Raw genomic sequence first — 16,999 nt, forward strand, 5'->3', positions numbered from 1 at the left:
TTAAATTTTCACCTCCCTTAACTATTTGAATAATTTCTTTTATCACATCATACATTTCTTCAATTTCTTCATCATCTCTGAAGATAGTTGACATATAAAGTCATACTACTGTAGTAGGCATGGACTTGGTGTTTGTCTGGGCTACAATAATGCGTTCACTGTGCTGTTCATAGTAGCTTATCTGCAATAATACTTTTTTATTCATTATTAAACTAACGCCTGCATTACAACATATTTGACTCTTTATTTATAATCCTGTATTCGCCTGACCACAAGTCTTGTTTCTCCTGCCACTGCACTTCACTAATTTCCACTATATCTAACTTCAACCTATCCATTTCCCTTTTTAATTTTTCTGACCTACCTGCCTGATTAAGGGATCTGACATTCTACACTCCGATCCATAGAATGTCAGTTTTGTTTCTCCTGATAACGACATCCTTCTGAGTAGTCCCTGCTCGGAGATCCAAACAAGGGACCATTTTACCTCCAGAGTATCTCACCCAAGAGAACGCCATCATCAGTTAAGCATACAGTAAAGCGGCATGCCCTCAGGAAAATCTACAGCTGTAGTTTCCCCTTTCTTTCAGCTGTTCACAGTACCAGCACAGCAGGACCATTTTGGTTGATGTTACAAGACCAGATCAGTCAATCATCCAGATTGTTGCCCCTGCAACTATTGAAAAGGTTACTGCCCTCTTCAGGAGCCACACATTTGTGTGGCCTCTCAACGGAAATCCCTCCATTTTGGGTGCACCTACAGTGTGGCTTTCTGTACGGCTGAGGCACACAAGCCTTCCCACCAATGGCAAGGTCTATGGTTTATGGGGGAGTCTGACAGATAGCAACATAAATTTGAAAACAAACTGAAAATGCCTTGACAACTCCATTGGTTCTGTAGATGAATTTCTTTTACTGCGATGTGCGAAAACTGTTGTGTTAGAAATTACTAACTCACATCCATATTTAACAAAAATACTTTTAAATATTCACCATGTAGCCATATTTACAAATTAATTATTGTGCAAATGATCCACATAACATGGAAATAACTTAACGTAACTTAGGGGACACCCAACATTTTTCATTCCTATTGGTTTTTGTTGTTGTTGTTCCAAGAATGATTAATGCTGGGCATAAGATGATTGATGAGGATTGATATATAACTTACTGTGAGGCACAGATACCATTAGGCATTTTGAAGTCTGAAGTACATTTGATTCTGCATGTGAATTCAGCTGCAAAAAAAGCCAGCTCTCACGGATTCTGACATACATACGTACATACATTAATCGTTGTTCCATAGATCATGAATATGACATTTTGTAATGATTTGGTATGTATCACTTTAACATAAGTTTTCTTTACACAAAAACAGTTACTACTTCATATCTAAAATTTGATTTATTGAGTAGAAGGAGTTGTAATTCAGAAATTATTTTAATTTGCTTTTCAATGTTGGTTGGATATCTGTCAGACTTTTAATACTATTTGGCACATGACCAAAGATTTTTGTGGCAGCATAATTCACCCCTTTTAGTGCCAAAGTGAGATTTAATCCAGAATAGTGAAGATCATCCTTTCTTCTAGTGTTGTAGCTATGGACTTTGCATTTATTTTTGAATTATGGGTTATTAATGACAAATTTTATAGTAACAGTCTGACAAGTCTCAAAATGAACTGATATAAGGAAACGCTCATTAACTGTAAAATTTATACTCAACATCATAGCTGAAAGCCACAGATGGATAAATCTGAATGAGCTGGAAATTGAGCAACATTTAATTGCTTGGGTTTTCAAAGATGTCCCCAGACCAACAAAAATGTTTCATTCATGTATCACTTCCGAGAAAGTGATCACTTATCTCTCTTGTTACGTTGGAATTTGCAACCACTTCTTTTGAAGATTGAACTTTTGATGCTGAATGGTATATAAGAATTTTGTTTCCCACCATCAATTAAATCATGAAAAACAACTGAGAATGTCGCTTCATTCTTTGTCATGATGCTACCTTTTGTAACAAAACACAGCAGACAATTGTTTATCTGAGGGAGAAAAGCATCAGATTAATTCTTGATTGCCAAATTAGCTTAATTTATGACCTAAGAACTTCTTTTCCTTTCTTTCAGTAAAGCAAAAATTTATGGATATCAAGTTTTGTCACTTCAAGGAGTTGTTGATTCCATCCAAAAACCTGTGTTTGGGGAGCCAATGTCAGAATGGAACAAATGTTTCAAAAATTGGTCAGAATCTGTGCAAAATTTTACAAATATTTAAGTCAAACACTTTGAGAAACAATAAGATGATTTCTGTTGGCTCTGACCACATCCTATCATTGTTTCTTCTTCTGTTATACTTGTAAATTTTCCATTTTGTTCAGGGTGCACTTGTTTCATTCTATACTTAACAGGAACATTTACAGTTACCAGTGATGTACTTTCAGTGTTAATTTTTGTTTCAGAATTGTGGTAATAAATTTTGGATTGTATTCAGAAATAATGTTATGTTACTCACCTGCATTAGTGCAAATGGTAACACAGGGGATGAAATGGTAGTCCTAGATCATTTCATCAAACACTATTGAGAAACTTTAGAGAACTAGTATTTGAAGAAGGCTGTAAAATGATTCTACTGTGGCCATCCTAAATTACATGTAAGGACCACAAAGATAAGATGACAGAAATTAGGGCTCATACAGAGGCATATATGTTGTTTTTACCTGATTCTACTTGCGAGTGGAACAGGAAAAGGAAATGACTAGTAGTTTTACAATGTAACCTCCACTGTACTTCATATGGTGGCTTGCAGATTGCGTGTATAGATGTAGATGTAAGTTTGTGCAAGTCCTAAGTTTATTGATTATGGCTCATACCACTTTCCAGCCATCATCATCCAAGGTTTTCATGAGTTTCCTAAATGACTTTATGCAAATGCAAAGATATTTCCTCAAATGGGCCCATGGTTGATCCATCCATAAACAATCTGAGCTAACACTTCAACAACCTCCTTTGTTATGCACGTTGGATGGCCGTTAATTGTAATAATTGTTCATGCAATAACTAATATTGTTCACTGACTCTAGTGGTAGTTTTAAAGAAAAAATGCTCAGCTTGTTTTTTAAGGATCTCCATCAATCTGTTGCTTGAATTTCTTCTGTCTGGAAGCCATGTTCTCTTGTAGGTCTGGAAACCTTATAGGTTGATGTGTTTCTTGAAATAACATAGACGACAAACAGACTCGTATGTAATTTTCATTTTTAATAGTCCTAGATGCCTTGCCGCCATCAATTCCAATGTTCACTCAGAAAAATATACTCCATTTGTGTGCATCTCCAGGAAAACTTTACAATTCTCCTTCCTTTCTTCCCGCCAGACAACATACAACCAATTAGTGTCCAGTTAACATTGTTCCAAAGTACATTGGTAAAGATATACTCTTACCAAGATCAAAACATAGAACATTAAATCAAAAATAATTTACAGAAAATGAAATTCACTCAGCAGCACAATACAACAATTATAATAATATATATATTCAAATAAACAAAATTATATCTTTTTGTAGTTCAGTAATTTTATGAAATTTGAATTTTAAATCACAGGGGTTAATTGTGTTAGCACGACATATACTAGTCTACTACAAATTCTGAATTTAAAACATTTCAAATAAGATCAAGAAAAGGATAAGATCATAAATTTGTGCTTGAGATGGCTTATTGCATGTGACACAACCCCCCTCCGCCCGTTCACCACCCCCCACTCCTCCTCTCCCTGAGAGTTTCGCTCACATTTCACATGAGAGAAAGCCTTGAAGACATGCACGATGTTACAAATTTGAGAAGTAGAATATGCAGTAGCACAAGTGTTTATGAAATCTTAGGTTTCTGAATAGCTGAAGGCTGGTCAAAAGAAGCGTCAGGTGTGTGCTGAATTGGAGGGTTGTGTCGATGGGTCTTCATACTGCTGATGGTCTTGATGATTTTTTAGGAGTGGACACAGCTCCCAGGATATTTCCTACAATATTTCACAGTGTATCAGCTTCAGAATCCAACGTTCCCTAATCACATATATGAAATACTTCTTGAGAAAAAATGCAAGATAAACAAGGCTCTTAGATCTGAATATCCAAAAAGAGAGAGAGAGAGAGAGAGAGAGAGAGAGAGAGAGAGAGAGAGAGAGAGACTGATTTGAAGTTGCATGAAAAGAATACTTGGAAAACCCTTAGAAAAATGCAAACACTAACTCAGCTTGAAAAAAATTTTGAAAAGGGTTATTTCGCACCAAAAAAAAAAAAATAAATAAAAAATAAAAAAAAAATAAAAAATAATAATAAAAAATAAAAAAAATTATAAGATGTAATTATATTTTTGAATATTGTACAAATACTAATTAGCAATATTAAAGAAATAATATTTATACTAAGACAAAAACTGTAAAGAAAATATTAATATATTAGGGATAACAAGACTAAAACTAACACTCAACAATCAGGAAAATTTAACTTAGATGCAGAAAATAATAAGTTAAATGATTTGTTCTCTTATACACTTGACTTGTCAAAGATACTTAATTTTTTGAAAAGTTAATACTGTTTTGAAAATAGTAAATTATTATACTTTCATCATAACTGTAAAATATGATACCACTTGCAATATTGTAGATTACGATACCAATTTCTCTACTGAAAAATGTGATAGCGTATCTCAGAAGCTAGTCCTCTGTGCTTTTTTGACACTACCATGGCTTTCAATACCATTTTATACTGTGAGTAGTTCATGTAAAGCTGTGTGCAGCATAGACACTACTAAAACATCAAAGCATTTGTTAAAGTTACGTGTGCAACATAAGCACAACTCAGTTCTATGATACTATATTATGAGTATAGTAGTTTCAAATATAAGTCCAGTGTGCTAACATGGCCCAACTTCAATTGAGGATACCATACAGTACAATCCATCATTTAACTAAATGTTCTTTATGACAATTTAAGTTGAAGTCCAGTTGAGGATAGCACGTAGTCTAATTTAACTACACAGCCAAATTCACTATCAACTTGGTTCAACTCATGGTTGAGGATACTATACAACATCAAAAAAATAACTTATATTTTAAGCAGTATAGTGAATGTCCATAGAAACATGTCACGTGACTAACACTCAAAGCACACAAATGAAAATGTCTTCCCCAGATCATGGGGTTATCTGAAATTTACTACCATTGTTGGTTGAAAATTCACTTAAAACTAGATAGAATTGGGAAATGTCCACTTAGATAATACACAAAATTATATACTGTACAAAGATAATATTATGTATAAATTTTTTGGGAAACAAGTGCCCCCAACAGATTTCAGTAACTCTCCTGATATCATGTACACACTTTGAAGAAGGTAAGATTTGTTTGTTTATTTATACCTACATAAAATTCCATGGTGCATTCTGCATTATTGACAAGTAGTTCAAAGACAAAGAAAACTATACACATATTACCAGTTATCAGACAGTATCTTCAAGGCATTTACAAAAATGGTAAAACGTTATGAAGTTTTTATGGGATGTTGGTATATTATTTAATGGCAAAGTAGTCTTTGTGCCTGTTAGTATCATTCAAGAATCATCCCAATACTCATAGTTGGTTACATAAATAACTAAACGTCAAAGCAAATATGCAATAACACTATATTGATCATTACATGTTTCAGTAAGTAACTGTATGGTTGTGACACTTGGTGCACATCAAACACAAGACAAATTCAGTAGAGATTCTCCCATCTGAAAATTTTTCAAAAACTTAGTTCATACTTAATCATGTTTTCAGGAAAGTAACAATGTAACTCCCACCTCTCATCAGATTTTCAGGAACAGAACAGTTATATGCGTCAAGTGTATAATTTGATACAGTAAGTAGTTCCGTTCATAAAGCCTTCTGAGTACTGCATACATCAACCATCAAGTGTTCAGATGTGTCATCCTGACTTTCCTTATATGATTCAATGTAAGTATAAAAAATTTTGTAAGTTCAGAAATAAATGGTTTTCACTTCTCATTAACTTTCAACAGTGTGCAAACATGTAGTGGCGTGTAGGTATAGTTGTTAATTCACTAAAAACATTCTCCAGTTTACTTCCTATTTTCATATTAATTACCAGCAAGATGCTTAATCACTTTTCAGTGTACAGGTTACTAACATGTTGCTTAATTACAAAAGATGTCACAGTTCACACAGAACAACATTTCTGCGTAAATATAACTGAGTATTTACTTGCATCCATTACTTTAAATCAAAAACAACTTGCATTACAAACCGTGCTGATTAAGTGTGTCTTTCATAAACTTTCTCCTCAGTAAAAAGAAAAACAGGTTTCCTAACCAGTCCCTACCTAACATCATTCTCCTCATTACAGCAGTAATACATCAACACTTCCTTAAATACATTAAATATCTCCTCATTGCATCAAAGTAATAACTTCACCTCATATCCTTATAATATCACCTCATTACTCCACTAAATACTTCATAATAATAATCACCATAGTAAAACCACCTGCATCATCTTACACAACAGATCAACTTCTTAAACCACGACATGGTAGCAGACCCCACAACTGGTATAGCTTTTCTTCTAGCAATAGAAATTACACTATTTACATGTTTTATTATTTTACTGCATGTAATCATTGCATTGCTTCCACCACTATTTACGTGTTTTATTATTTTACTGTATGTAATCATTGCATTGTTTCCACAGCTCATCACTTCATACAATCATATTACTTCAACTTATGGGTCAGAGAGGTCATACACCCTAGAATCACTTCATTGCTTTCAAATACACTTCACTAGGCAACTGTACTTTCCCTTGTTACACTATACAAACAATCTGAAAACTAGTGCATGGCACTAAACATCTCAGGTGTGCTCTTCTACTAATAGCTATATATACTATATACATCCTCAAAATTTAGCAAAAATTGTGTATACATTGTGTAATAATCAAATTTCTCCTGCAATTATACAACTTTTTACACTTACATGTTTACTGGTCACTCAGGATGTTCAACATAATCTCATATACTTGTACATTTTGTAAAATTTCATTACCTTACATTTTTGGTATAACTCAAAAACTTTTTTTTTTTCACTATCTAGCTTTATACAAACTAATGTCAGGACAGGAAGAGAAATAGGTGACATCACCACTCAAGTGTGCCAGACAGATCTTGGGACCCCTTACTTGTTTTCTGCAAAGTTTGGAAAACAAGGATTTTTTTTTTTCAGGAACTAGTGTACAGAATCATCTGGCCCATAAACTAACCCATTTGAATTCTTTCTGGTAGCCTTCTCTCAAGTGCATCTATTTGAGTTAATTCATCAAAATGTTGGTCTAAGTGTGCAAGTTTTGTGATCTGGTCTTTGCAAAACTCTTTCATACCCCTTCTCTGCTCCCTGTGCATCAGACCATTTAAAAATCTTACTCTTCATCCTTGCCTGTTCAGTGTCAGACCAAAACTTTTTCAAGAAACGCTTTTCAAATTCATCTATGGATAAATTGCTACAGTCTAGTTGGTTGACCAATGACAAGGCTTCCATTCTAATGATCTTTTAATGAACTAAATTTTTAATTCATCACTCATACAAGGGCGAAAACTATCATGGCAATGTTGTATAAAATCAAGTGGATGAATCTTCTTGTCAGCAGAGAAACACCAAAGTGGCATAGTAAGATAGCTTGGGCATCCTACATTACAGAAAGTTTTTAGATAAGCCCCATCTAGTAACTGTTGTACATGTTTTTTGATAATAGTAACATCACTATGTAAGTCTGACACACTTGAGTCTGTCATCTTAGCTATCTTCTGAACTTCTACATCTGAGGCAACACTGTCTATTTTTTCATTTAACTTATTTATAAAGGTTACAGGTTGTTTACTAGCATCACCAACAGCATCTTTACATCTGACTTCAACAGAACCTATCGCAAATCTGAGATCCTTGTCTACTTCCCCTATTTTTGGTTCTAATGACTGTATTTTGGATTCTAAAGCCTCTACCTTCCCCTCTACTTTTTCACACATTCATCTATAGCTTTCACTTGAGAAAACACACCAACTAAGTCCTTTTTAATATCTTAAATTTGTGCATTAAGCTCTGCTCTAATGAGATTACATTCTGAGACTACTGACTTTTCAAGTTTTTCACTATTTTTTAATGTTTTTCACTATTTTTTGCACTGATGACATTAATACATTAAACATGTCTTGTAAATTTAGCTGTTTGGGTTTTTCACTCCACATTGTTTCACTCGCGTGTGACTGTACTTGTTTCTCACAGTCTGGATTCAAATATAACATGCTACTGTCTAAAAATCCTGAGTCTGCACTAATTTCATTTAACTGTTTAAGTTGACTATTGTCTACTTCATCCTAAAACATGTCTTCATTGGCTATGGCCTTTTTAAAGTCACTAGTTGACACTGGTAGGTTTGGCATATTTATTAAATTACCAGAGTAAGAAAAAACTGGTCAAAATGTTCACACAGCACTGCAATGAGAAAACACAAAATAAATGCTTTAATTGGTACTTGGCTTGTTATTGTCCTGATGTGGGTAGGTGGCATCAAGTTTAGTAATAATGCTTCAACCTTTCCAACCAAATGTCCATAGTGTTGCATCATTCCACACATACCATGTCAAACTACATTTGGTTTAAAATCATTCATCTTTGCAACACAATTATATGCTTTCTTGTCACCTGAAACATAAACAATGTCAAAAATCTAAATGCACAAGTATCCTGGGCGCAATGGTACTACTTAAAAGACCTTCTTTGTAATGCACATTGGATGACCATTAATTGTAGTAATTGTTCATGGAGTAATTAAATATTGTTGGCCAAGTCTGTGTTAGTTTTAAAGAAATAATGCTCATCTTGTTTTCTAAGGATGTCCTTCAATGCATTGCTTGGATTTCTTCTGTCTGGAAGGCAGATTGTCTTGTAGGTCTGGAAACCCTATAGGTTGACGTGTTTCTTGAAATAACATAGGCGACAAACAGATTCATACGTAATTTTCATTTTTAATAATCCTAGATGCCTTGCTGCCATCAATTTCAATGCTCACTGACAGAAACACATCCCATTTCTATGCAACTCCAGAAAAACTTTACATTTCTCCTTCCTTTCTTACCACCAGACAACATATAACCCACTCGCGCCCAGAAACATGGAACATTAAATCAAAAATAAGTTACAGGACATGAAATTCACTCAACAGCACAATACAACAATTATGATATTCACATAAATAAAATTATATCTTTTTGCAGTGCAGTAATTTTATGATACTTGATTTTTAATTCGTGGGGGTTTATTGTGTTAGCACAACATATACTACTACATAGTCGGAGTTTAAAACATTTCAAATAAGATGAAAAAAGGATAAGATTGAAAATTTGTGAATATACATAGTCCAGACAGCTTATTGCACAATACAATACTTCATCTCTAATGGGCCTCAATATTACGAAGAGATATATATGTGATGTTAGTTTCTTCTTTTTTTTATGTAATTTCAAGGAGTGATGCTTCAAATGTTATTTCATAGTACATACATCCAATGGTATGTCTCTCACTGCATAATTGTTCCATACTAACTACCCCATTAACAAAGTTATCTCCTGTTTTGGAATTATAATTTATTATCTGACCATCTGGAATAACTCATTAAAAATCTTTGTCTACTACATTAACTTTGCATTTATTGCAGTACTGTACCTAAGGATGTGAGATACATCATTGCTTTGGATAATTATGAAACATGTTTCACCCACAACTGAGTCTGTATAAAAAGTTTTGATGCCTTGTGAATACAGTACTTATTAAAATTTTGAATTCAATTTAATTTTTTACTTAAGGCTCATATATATATATATATATATATATATATATATATATATATATATATATATATATATATATATATATATTTTTCAATGTATTAAGTATCATGTTAATATTTAGTGCTTGTGTGTGCTCAAGGCATTGCATAGAAATCTTTTTGCATGACAAATTATGCATTAGGCAAGCCTTCCTGTATAACACACTGCACGTATTTGTAGAGCTTGTGCTGATACCCACAAGAAAACCAGTATTTCTCTGAGATCCATACATTATATGTTTTTGACTTATGTTGTTAGATATCTATAATTAGTGGCATGGGCTCATCTTATTAAATCAAACTATACTGAGGTGACAAATGTCATGATATGGCTCCCAATATTGTGTTTGACCTCATTTTGCCTGGCACAGTGTAGCAACTTGACTTGGCATGGGCTCAAAAGGATGTTGGATGTCCTATGCAGAAGTGCTCAGCCATGCTGCCTCTATAGCCATACTTAATTGTGAAACTTTTTTAAGTGCATGATTTTGTGCATGAACTGACATCTAGATTATGTCCCATAAATTTTCAATCAGATTCATGTATGGTGGTCTGGGTGGCCAAATCATTTGAATTCTTCTGAACGTTTTTCAGACCAGCCATGAACAATTGTGGCCTAGTGACATGACACATTGTCATCCAAAAATTCCATTGTTGTTTCTTGCAAATGCTCTCCAAATATCCAGTCATAACCATTTACAGTCAATGAACAGTTTAGTTGGACCAGAGGATGCAGCCCATACCATTTTACAACCACTACCAGCTTTCACAGTCCATTGTCAACAACTTGGGTTCATGGCTTCATGGGATCTGTGCCACACACAAGTTCTATCATCGCTTCTTAACAACTGAAATTGGGACTCCTCTGACCTGGCCACAGTCTTCCAATTGTCTAGGGTCCAACTAGTATGCTCACAAGCCCAGTAGAGGCATTTCAGGCGATGTTGTGCTGTTAAGAAAGGCACTCGCATTAGCTGCCTGCTGCTGTAGCTCATTAATGCCAAATTTTGCCACATTACCACTGAAAATTCTATGCAAATGCCACTGCTTTTGGTCATCAAGTGAGGACCGTTGGTCACTGCCTTGTCAGTGGTGAGATGTAATGCATGAAATCTGGTACTCTCAGCACACTCTTGATGATGTGGATCTCACAATATTGAATCCCCTAAGAATTTCTGAAATGGAATGCACATGCATCCAGCTCCAGCTACCGTTCTGCACTGAGAGTCTATTAATTCCATCATATGGCAATACTCATATCGGAAACCTTTTCATGTGAATCACCTGTGTGCTAATGACAGCTCCACTAATCCACTGCCCTATTATATCTTGTGTACATGATACTCCTGACTTATGTATTTGTGCATATCACTATTCCATGACTTTGTCACCTGAGTGTACTTCTCTCGCTCAGTACCTCCCTACCCCAAAGTGGTCATCTTAAAGGAAATTATACAGTTGTTGGCAACAGTTTTAAGATAGACATCAATTGTCACTTTCTAGTTCAAGACACTTTTTGTGTAGATGTTTTTCTTGAATAGTATGGCACTTTTGGCATCATTCTTTTCTCCTATTAGCTAGTGGTTAATCAGAACTATTCTTTCTGGAAGACTGTGTTACTCTTAAAACATTCATTAATTTTCATTTTTGAAAATTAGATTGCATAATTACTCAGAAAATGTTTTCCCCAAATGGTGTATTTGGAATTTGCTATTTGAATATGTGAGCTGCAGTAAGATAAAAGTACTAGCAGTCTTTTGTATGTACGTGTCCAATGATACTGTATAGGTATCACAGAAAATTGTTTTCCTGTGTAGGCTGTTCCTTTATTTTAAAATAAATAATTTATTTCATTAGTAAGTGGTTAACTAATTTTTCCATCTTTGCACTATGAACATATAGTACGATAAGAACTATAATTCTTACATCATATTGTATTCCACACAGCAGTGAGGGTGGAAAGCAACCTGTCAAGGCATCCTCAGTAAGAGTTTCTCACAACTGTAAAAGGTACAGGCACAACTATCCTTTATGTGAAATATATATGTAGAAAGGAATGAGTGCTGCTCTAATACAGTATTTGTCACGATGCCAGCATAAATAACACATTATAAATACATTAGTGTAACTATTGAAGTGAAAACTTGCACATCACATTCAGCATCATAAAATCAAATAGGATGAATGTCAAGAAACATAACTAAACCACCTAAGTGTTGCACTCTTTTCATTTTAAGTATTTACTTCATATCTGGAATAATTGTGCCCATAACTACTTCAGTTCTGTAAATCTCTTATTATGGATGCAATCAGATATTGCTCTTTCCCACATTGATGTGTGGAACACAACATGCTGGAAACATCATAGTTTTTATTGTCATGTAGCTTGACAATGCCTTAGAGAGTGAAATTAGCTTCTTGCTAAATAATGAAATGAAGTATTCATTTCAAAATAAAAGAACAGCCTACCTGGGAAAGTGACTTCATTTAAGAAAAATACATTTTCGTATTATACTGTGCGATAACATACTTTGTGCATTAATAGATATTTTAAAAAGTTAAATAAGAGGTGTGTCTGGAAAGTAAATATTGTTTCATTCAACCACACAACAGCTCTAGTGCCTCAGTTTGACACATTCACACTCATCTCTCCCATTCACTGTTTTTCCTCTTGCATCATTACAGCCAGACTGTGCTGTGTTGACATTTGTTAGTGACTGATCAAATTGTTTAAGAAAATCTCTGAGGCTACCAACTGTGAATGTGTTTTGTAATATGCAATGACTATGGAATGGTCAGATAGTGGGTGAGACAATGCAGTGATGGACAAATCAGTGTTCATGACAAGGCACAAAGTGGGTGGTCTTTTATTGTCAGTGATGACTTGGTTAAAAATGTGAATGAGGAAATTCATTAAAATAGACAGTTCACAATAAGAATGTTTTGTGATGAGTTTCAACAAATTTAAAAAACTGTTTTGCATGAGAATATCACAAATTGCTTAAATTTCCACAAATTTTGTTCCCTTTAAGTTCCAAAAACACTTACGGGTGTTCACAAGACAAAGCCCATTGTCAGTTCTGTGATCTGAGGCAGTGATGATGGAGGTGAATTCTTAAACAGAATTGTGACTATTGACGAAACTTGGGTTTTTCATGTCACTCCAAAATCAAAACCATAGTTTCTGGAGTGGAGGCCCTCAGGACCACCCCTGCACCCTTTAAACAAAAATTGGAACAATGCCAACACAAAATATCATGTGCTTGATGAAGTTTGATACTGTGAAACACTGAGAAATCTTTGGCACATAATGCAAAACCAAATGCATGGAATGGTCAGTTAAGGCATTGTGTTGTTTCCTGACAACACACATTCCCATTCTGCTGTTTCATTCAAAACATTATTCAACAGATGGTTGGGTGCAGTCTTATCACCAGTGATACAGCACCTGTCTTGCACTTTGTGAGTACCACTTGTTCTTGAACTTGAAGCATGATTTTGCTATAAGGTACTTTGACAGTGATGATGATGCAAAATATGATGTTCAGCAGTGTCAGTATTCATCAGTAGCATCTTTCTGTGAAGAGGGCATAGGAAGGCTGTCTTCCCTCTCTTAAAGTCTCTACACAATTGTGGCAAGAAGTGCTGTTTCTTGTAAAAATAAATTTTTGTCTGAAAAAATGTTTTCTGACTTTTTCTCCAAAACAGTACTTACTTTCTGGACATGTCTTGTACAAATTTCCCTCCTGAATCAAGATGATTTCAGTTTCCTTTTGAAATAGGGTGTTGAATTCAAACATTTTAGTTTAAAACAGATCAAAAGTTTTTTGAAGAAGAAGATACAAAACACATATGGTTAAGGTTTCATGTCACACTGATACTGGAAATTTAGTCTTCCAGGAAGTTCCAAATCAACATAGACTTTGCTACAGAATAACAATTCCATTTTGGAAACAACCCGTAGAGTATGGGTAGGCCATATCTCTGCAATATTCTTGCATACAGGAGTGCTAGACCAGCAAGTACAGTTCACAAAAACAGTTTCATTCTGAAAATAATCAGCAGACTATAACTAAGCCATTTTGTTGTAATATTTTTTCTTCCAGAAGTGCTAGTTCTGCAAATTATGCTGGGAGTTTCTGTGAATTTTGAGAGAGAGTTACTGGCAGGACTGAAGTTTTCATGCCTGATCATTATTCATGTCTAGATAGATCAGTTGGTAAGGGCATTGCAAACAAAAGGGGAAAGCTTCCACATTAATATCTCAGTCCAACCTCAGGTCTAGTCTGCCAGAAAACTCAAATCACACTTTTTAATAGCTAGTACTCATTCTCACATATTTTCTTAAGTGAGTGTTGAATATTTTACATGTTCAATGAAGAGTTGCACTACCTTCTGCACTAATAGTGTCTTTTATTTCAGGTAGTTAGGACTATATATAATTTGATTAGTGTGGCTGTTCTATCAGCAGAGGATTTTGCTGTTACAGCATGGTTATGGCAAAAGCTGTGTATTTTTATTTTCAGTGTTTGTTCATATATTGGTTGGTTGGACAAATTTTGCTGTAATGTAGAGTGAGAATGAAGTACTTGTAAATAATATCATTTTCCTTGCTTGTTGATGACAGGTCTCAGGGATCACTTGCAAAACTGGAGGGTGATTCTGCAGACAGTGATACACAACTGACTAAGTTAGATGTTGTCCTAACTTTTCAACTAGAGGTAAGTTTCCAGGTACATTGTATATATCCTGTTAAAGTTTTAGAAATACAATGTAAAAATATAAATGTTTGTTATGAAAGGCACAATTAATTTAATAAATATATCTCAACTAAAATATTAAACTGTTTAATTATATATCTTAAAAATTGAACCAGCTTTTAAACTTCCTGTATGCTTCTTTTTATAGCATTTACGATCTTCTGTTCTTGAGGATGTGCTTGTAGTTTGTTTCTCCCAACTGCACTTCACTCTCCCATGTTTTAGTATTTACAGTTAGCACGTCATGTTATATCATTTCATTTCTTTACCTCTGACCAGCCTAGTCACAGTTTGGTATAAAAAGTCCAGTGTGTTGCTTCAGGCATGACCGATATTTTTTACATATTTTCTGTTCGACTCTTATTACCTTCTATCAGCAACTACAGTAATGCTCAAGCCTTATTATAGATGTCTCTTGATGTGTCAGAGTATAATATTACCTAAAGAAACTAAACTACTTGACTCTGTGTGCTAAAACTGGAACAAGATCAGGTAAAATGATGTCTTTGATTCCTACAGCCATTTACGTAACAAAGGTCACTGACATGGGTGAGTAGTGGCACTAGACTCAGAGGTAGCCAACTTGTATTTTGGTAATGGAAGAAATTTTCACCACCAAATTTGGCTGGGAAAGGGAGAAGGGCTAGTGGCATAAAGTTTCTGATCATCAAAGCTTGCACCAATGTCCTGGATCAAATTCTCAATTTTCTGGCATCATTTCATGGAAAAAGCGCATGAGGCACTATTTATCATGATCTGTTCATGAGGTGGGGTCACTGAGCTCAGCAGCCCCCTTGGTGATATTAATGAAAAGCAGGCTATGTGCCAGCACTTCTTTTTACCCTCTTTCTCACCATAATTGTACAAAGGAGAAGAAAATCTTTTCTCATTACAGTGCTGAATGTACCACTTACGTTGACCCAAAAAACAATTCCATATGAATCTGTCTTTCTTTCTTGTCTTATTTGTGGTTTTGATTTCATTCTGCAAATTACTTTAGTGCATTATTGATTTGCTGGAATATAACATACCTAAAATTACCTTTCATTGTACTGTCTTGCCTATTTGAGCAAGTGATCTGTAACAGAGCCTACTGAACCCTGTGTAGTTCACACCCACACCAATGCATGTACACACACACACACACACACACACACACACACACATTCACACACACACACATGTTAGTCTTTCTTACGGGTGTATCAAACTGGTATGAGTGGAATGACCACTTAGGATAAATAGTATCTACATACATCAATATCATACACCAGGACATTGACAGTCATTTCCATCCATTATATACCAATGGTTATCAGTAATATATCAATCACAAAAGCCACACAAGCTCACATCAATTCTTACTTCTTATACCCATATTGACAGTTGCTGTGTTTCAGCTTCTATACCACTTGATAATGGCTTAAAGCTGAAAATAAAATTGTGAGATTTATAAAAATATTTACAGTCAGCAGTGGAAATGTTGTTGTTCAAAATTTCCAATGATACTGTAATTCCAAATCAACTGAAACACTTGATACTAGATCCAGAGGTCTTTCTAAATGTCTTTTTGAATCAATTTCAATCTGATTACCATAATTGGGTTATCTTAAGCTCTTCAGGAAATGTCAAACAAGTCTATTGTTGTTGAGAAACCAGACCTGATCAAACTTGAGTAGCCAACCTACATGGCAGATTGACCAACTGTAAATGGGATTACATCTACATCCATATATGCAAACCATTATGAAGTACATAGTTGGGGATATTTCATATTGTACCAGACATCAGGGTTTCTTCCCATTCCACTCATGCATGGTATGTAGTGTGGGAAGAAAATGACGTACTAAATATGTCTGTAAGCACTGTAAATACTATCATTTTGTCATACGGATTCATTAGGGTAGCAATTTACTTCTTCTATTCTTAACACTAGTTCTATGTTAGCCCAATGAACTGGAACACAGGTACACCTTCAGTAATAGTATCTGTCAGTAAAACAAGATACTAGGAATGTAGGCCATTAGAGAGCATTGTCATTCATCAGCTACTTGTTGTCAGGTGGACAATGTGACCACCTCATTGTATTAGGAATGCATTAGGAGCTATCCAAAACATGAAGGTCTGGTTAGTGCGAGAACACGAATGACCCAGGTATACAATTTGCCAATCCTACACACATGTCTGAAAAGTGAACAACACATACAAGTAATAAAGAGATAAGAAACTGAATATTGAGACTTTATATATATATATAAAGACCAAGAAGACAGCTTAATGGATGGTTGCCTGATGACATTATAAAA

General features: G+C 34.7%; 1 protein-coding gene across 1 annotated transcript in view; it reads left to right on the forward strand.

Annotated features, from left to right (window-relative positions):
- Nucleotides 1–16,999, forward strand: part of LOC124555630 (calcium-dependent secretion activator-like) — a 1,496,314-nt gene that overhangs the window by 785,745 nt on the left and 693,570 nt on the right. The window contains exon 11 of the mRNA XM_047129606.1: nucleotides 14,561–14,654. Within this exon, the coding sequence (XP_046985562.1) occupies nucleotides 14,561–14,654 (94 nt within the window). The remainder of the gene's footprint in view (nucleotides 1–14,560; nucleotides 14,655–16,999) is intronic.

This window comes from Schistocerca americana, chromosome X (genome assembly GCF_021461395.2).
Source record: "Schistocerca americana isolate TAMUIC-IGC-003095 chromosome X, iqSchAmer2.1, whole genome shotgun sequence".
Lineage (NCBI taxonomy): Eukaryota > Metazoa > Arthropoda > Insecta > Orthoptera > Acrididae > Schistocerca > Schistocerca americana.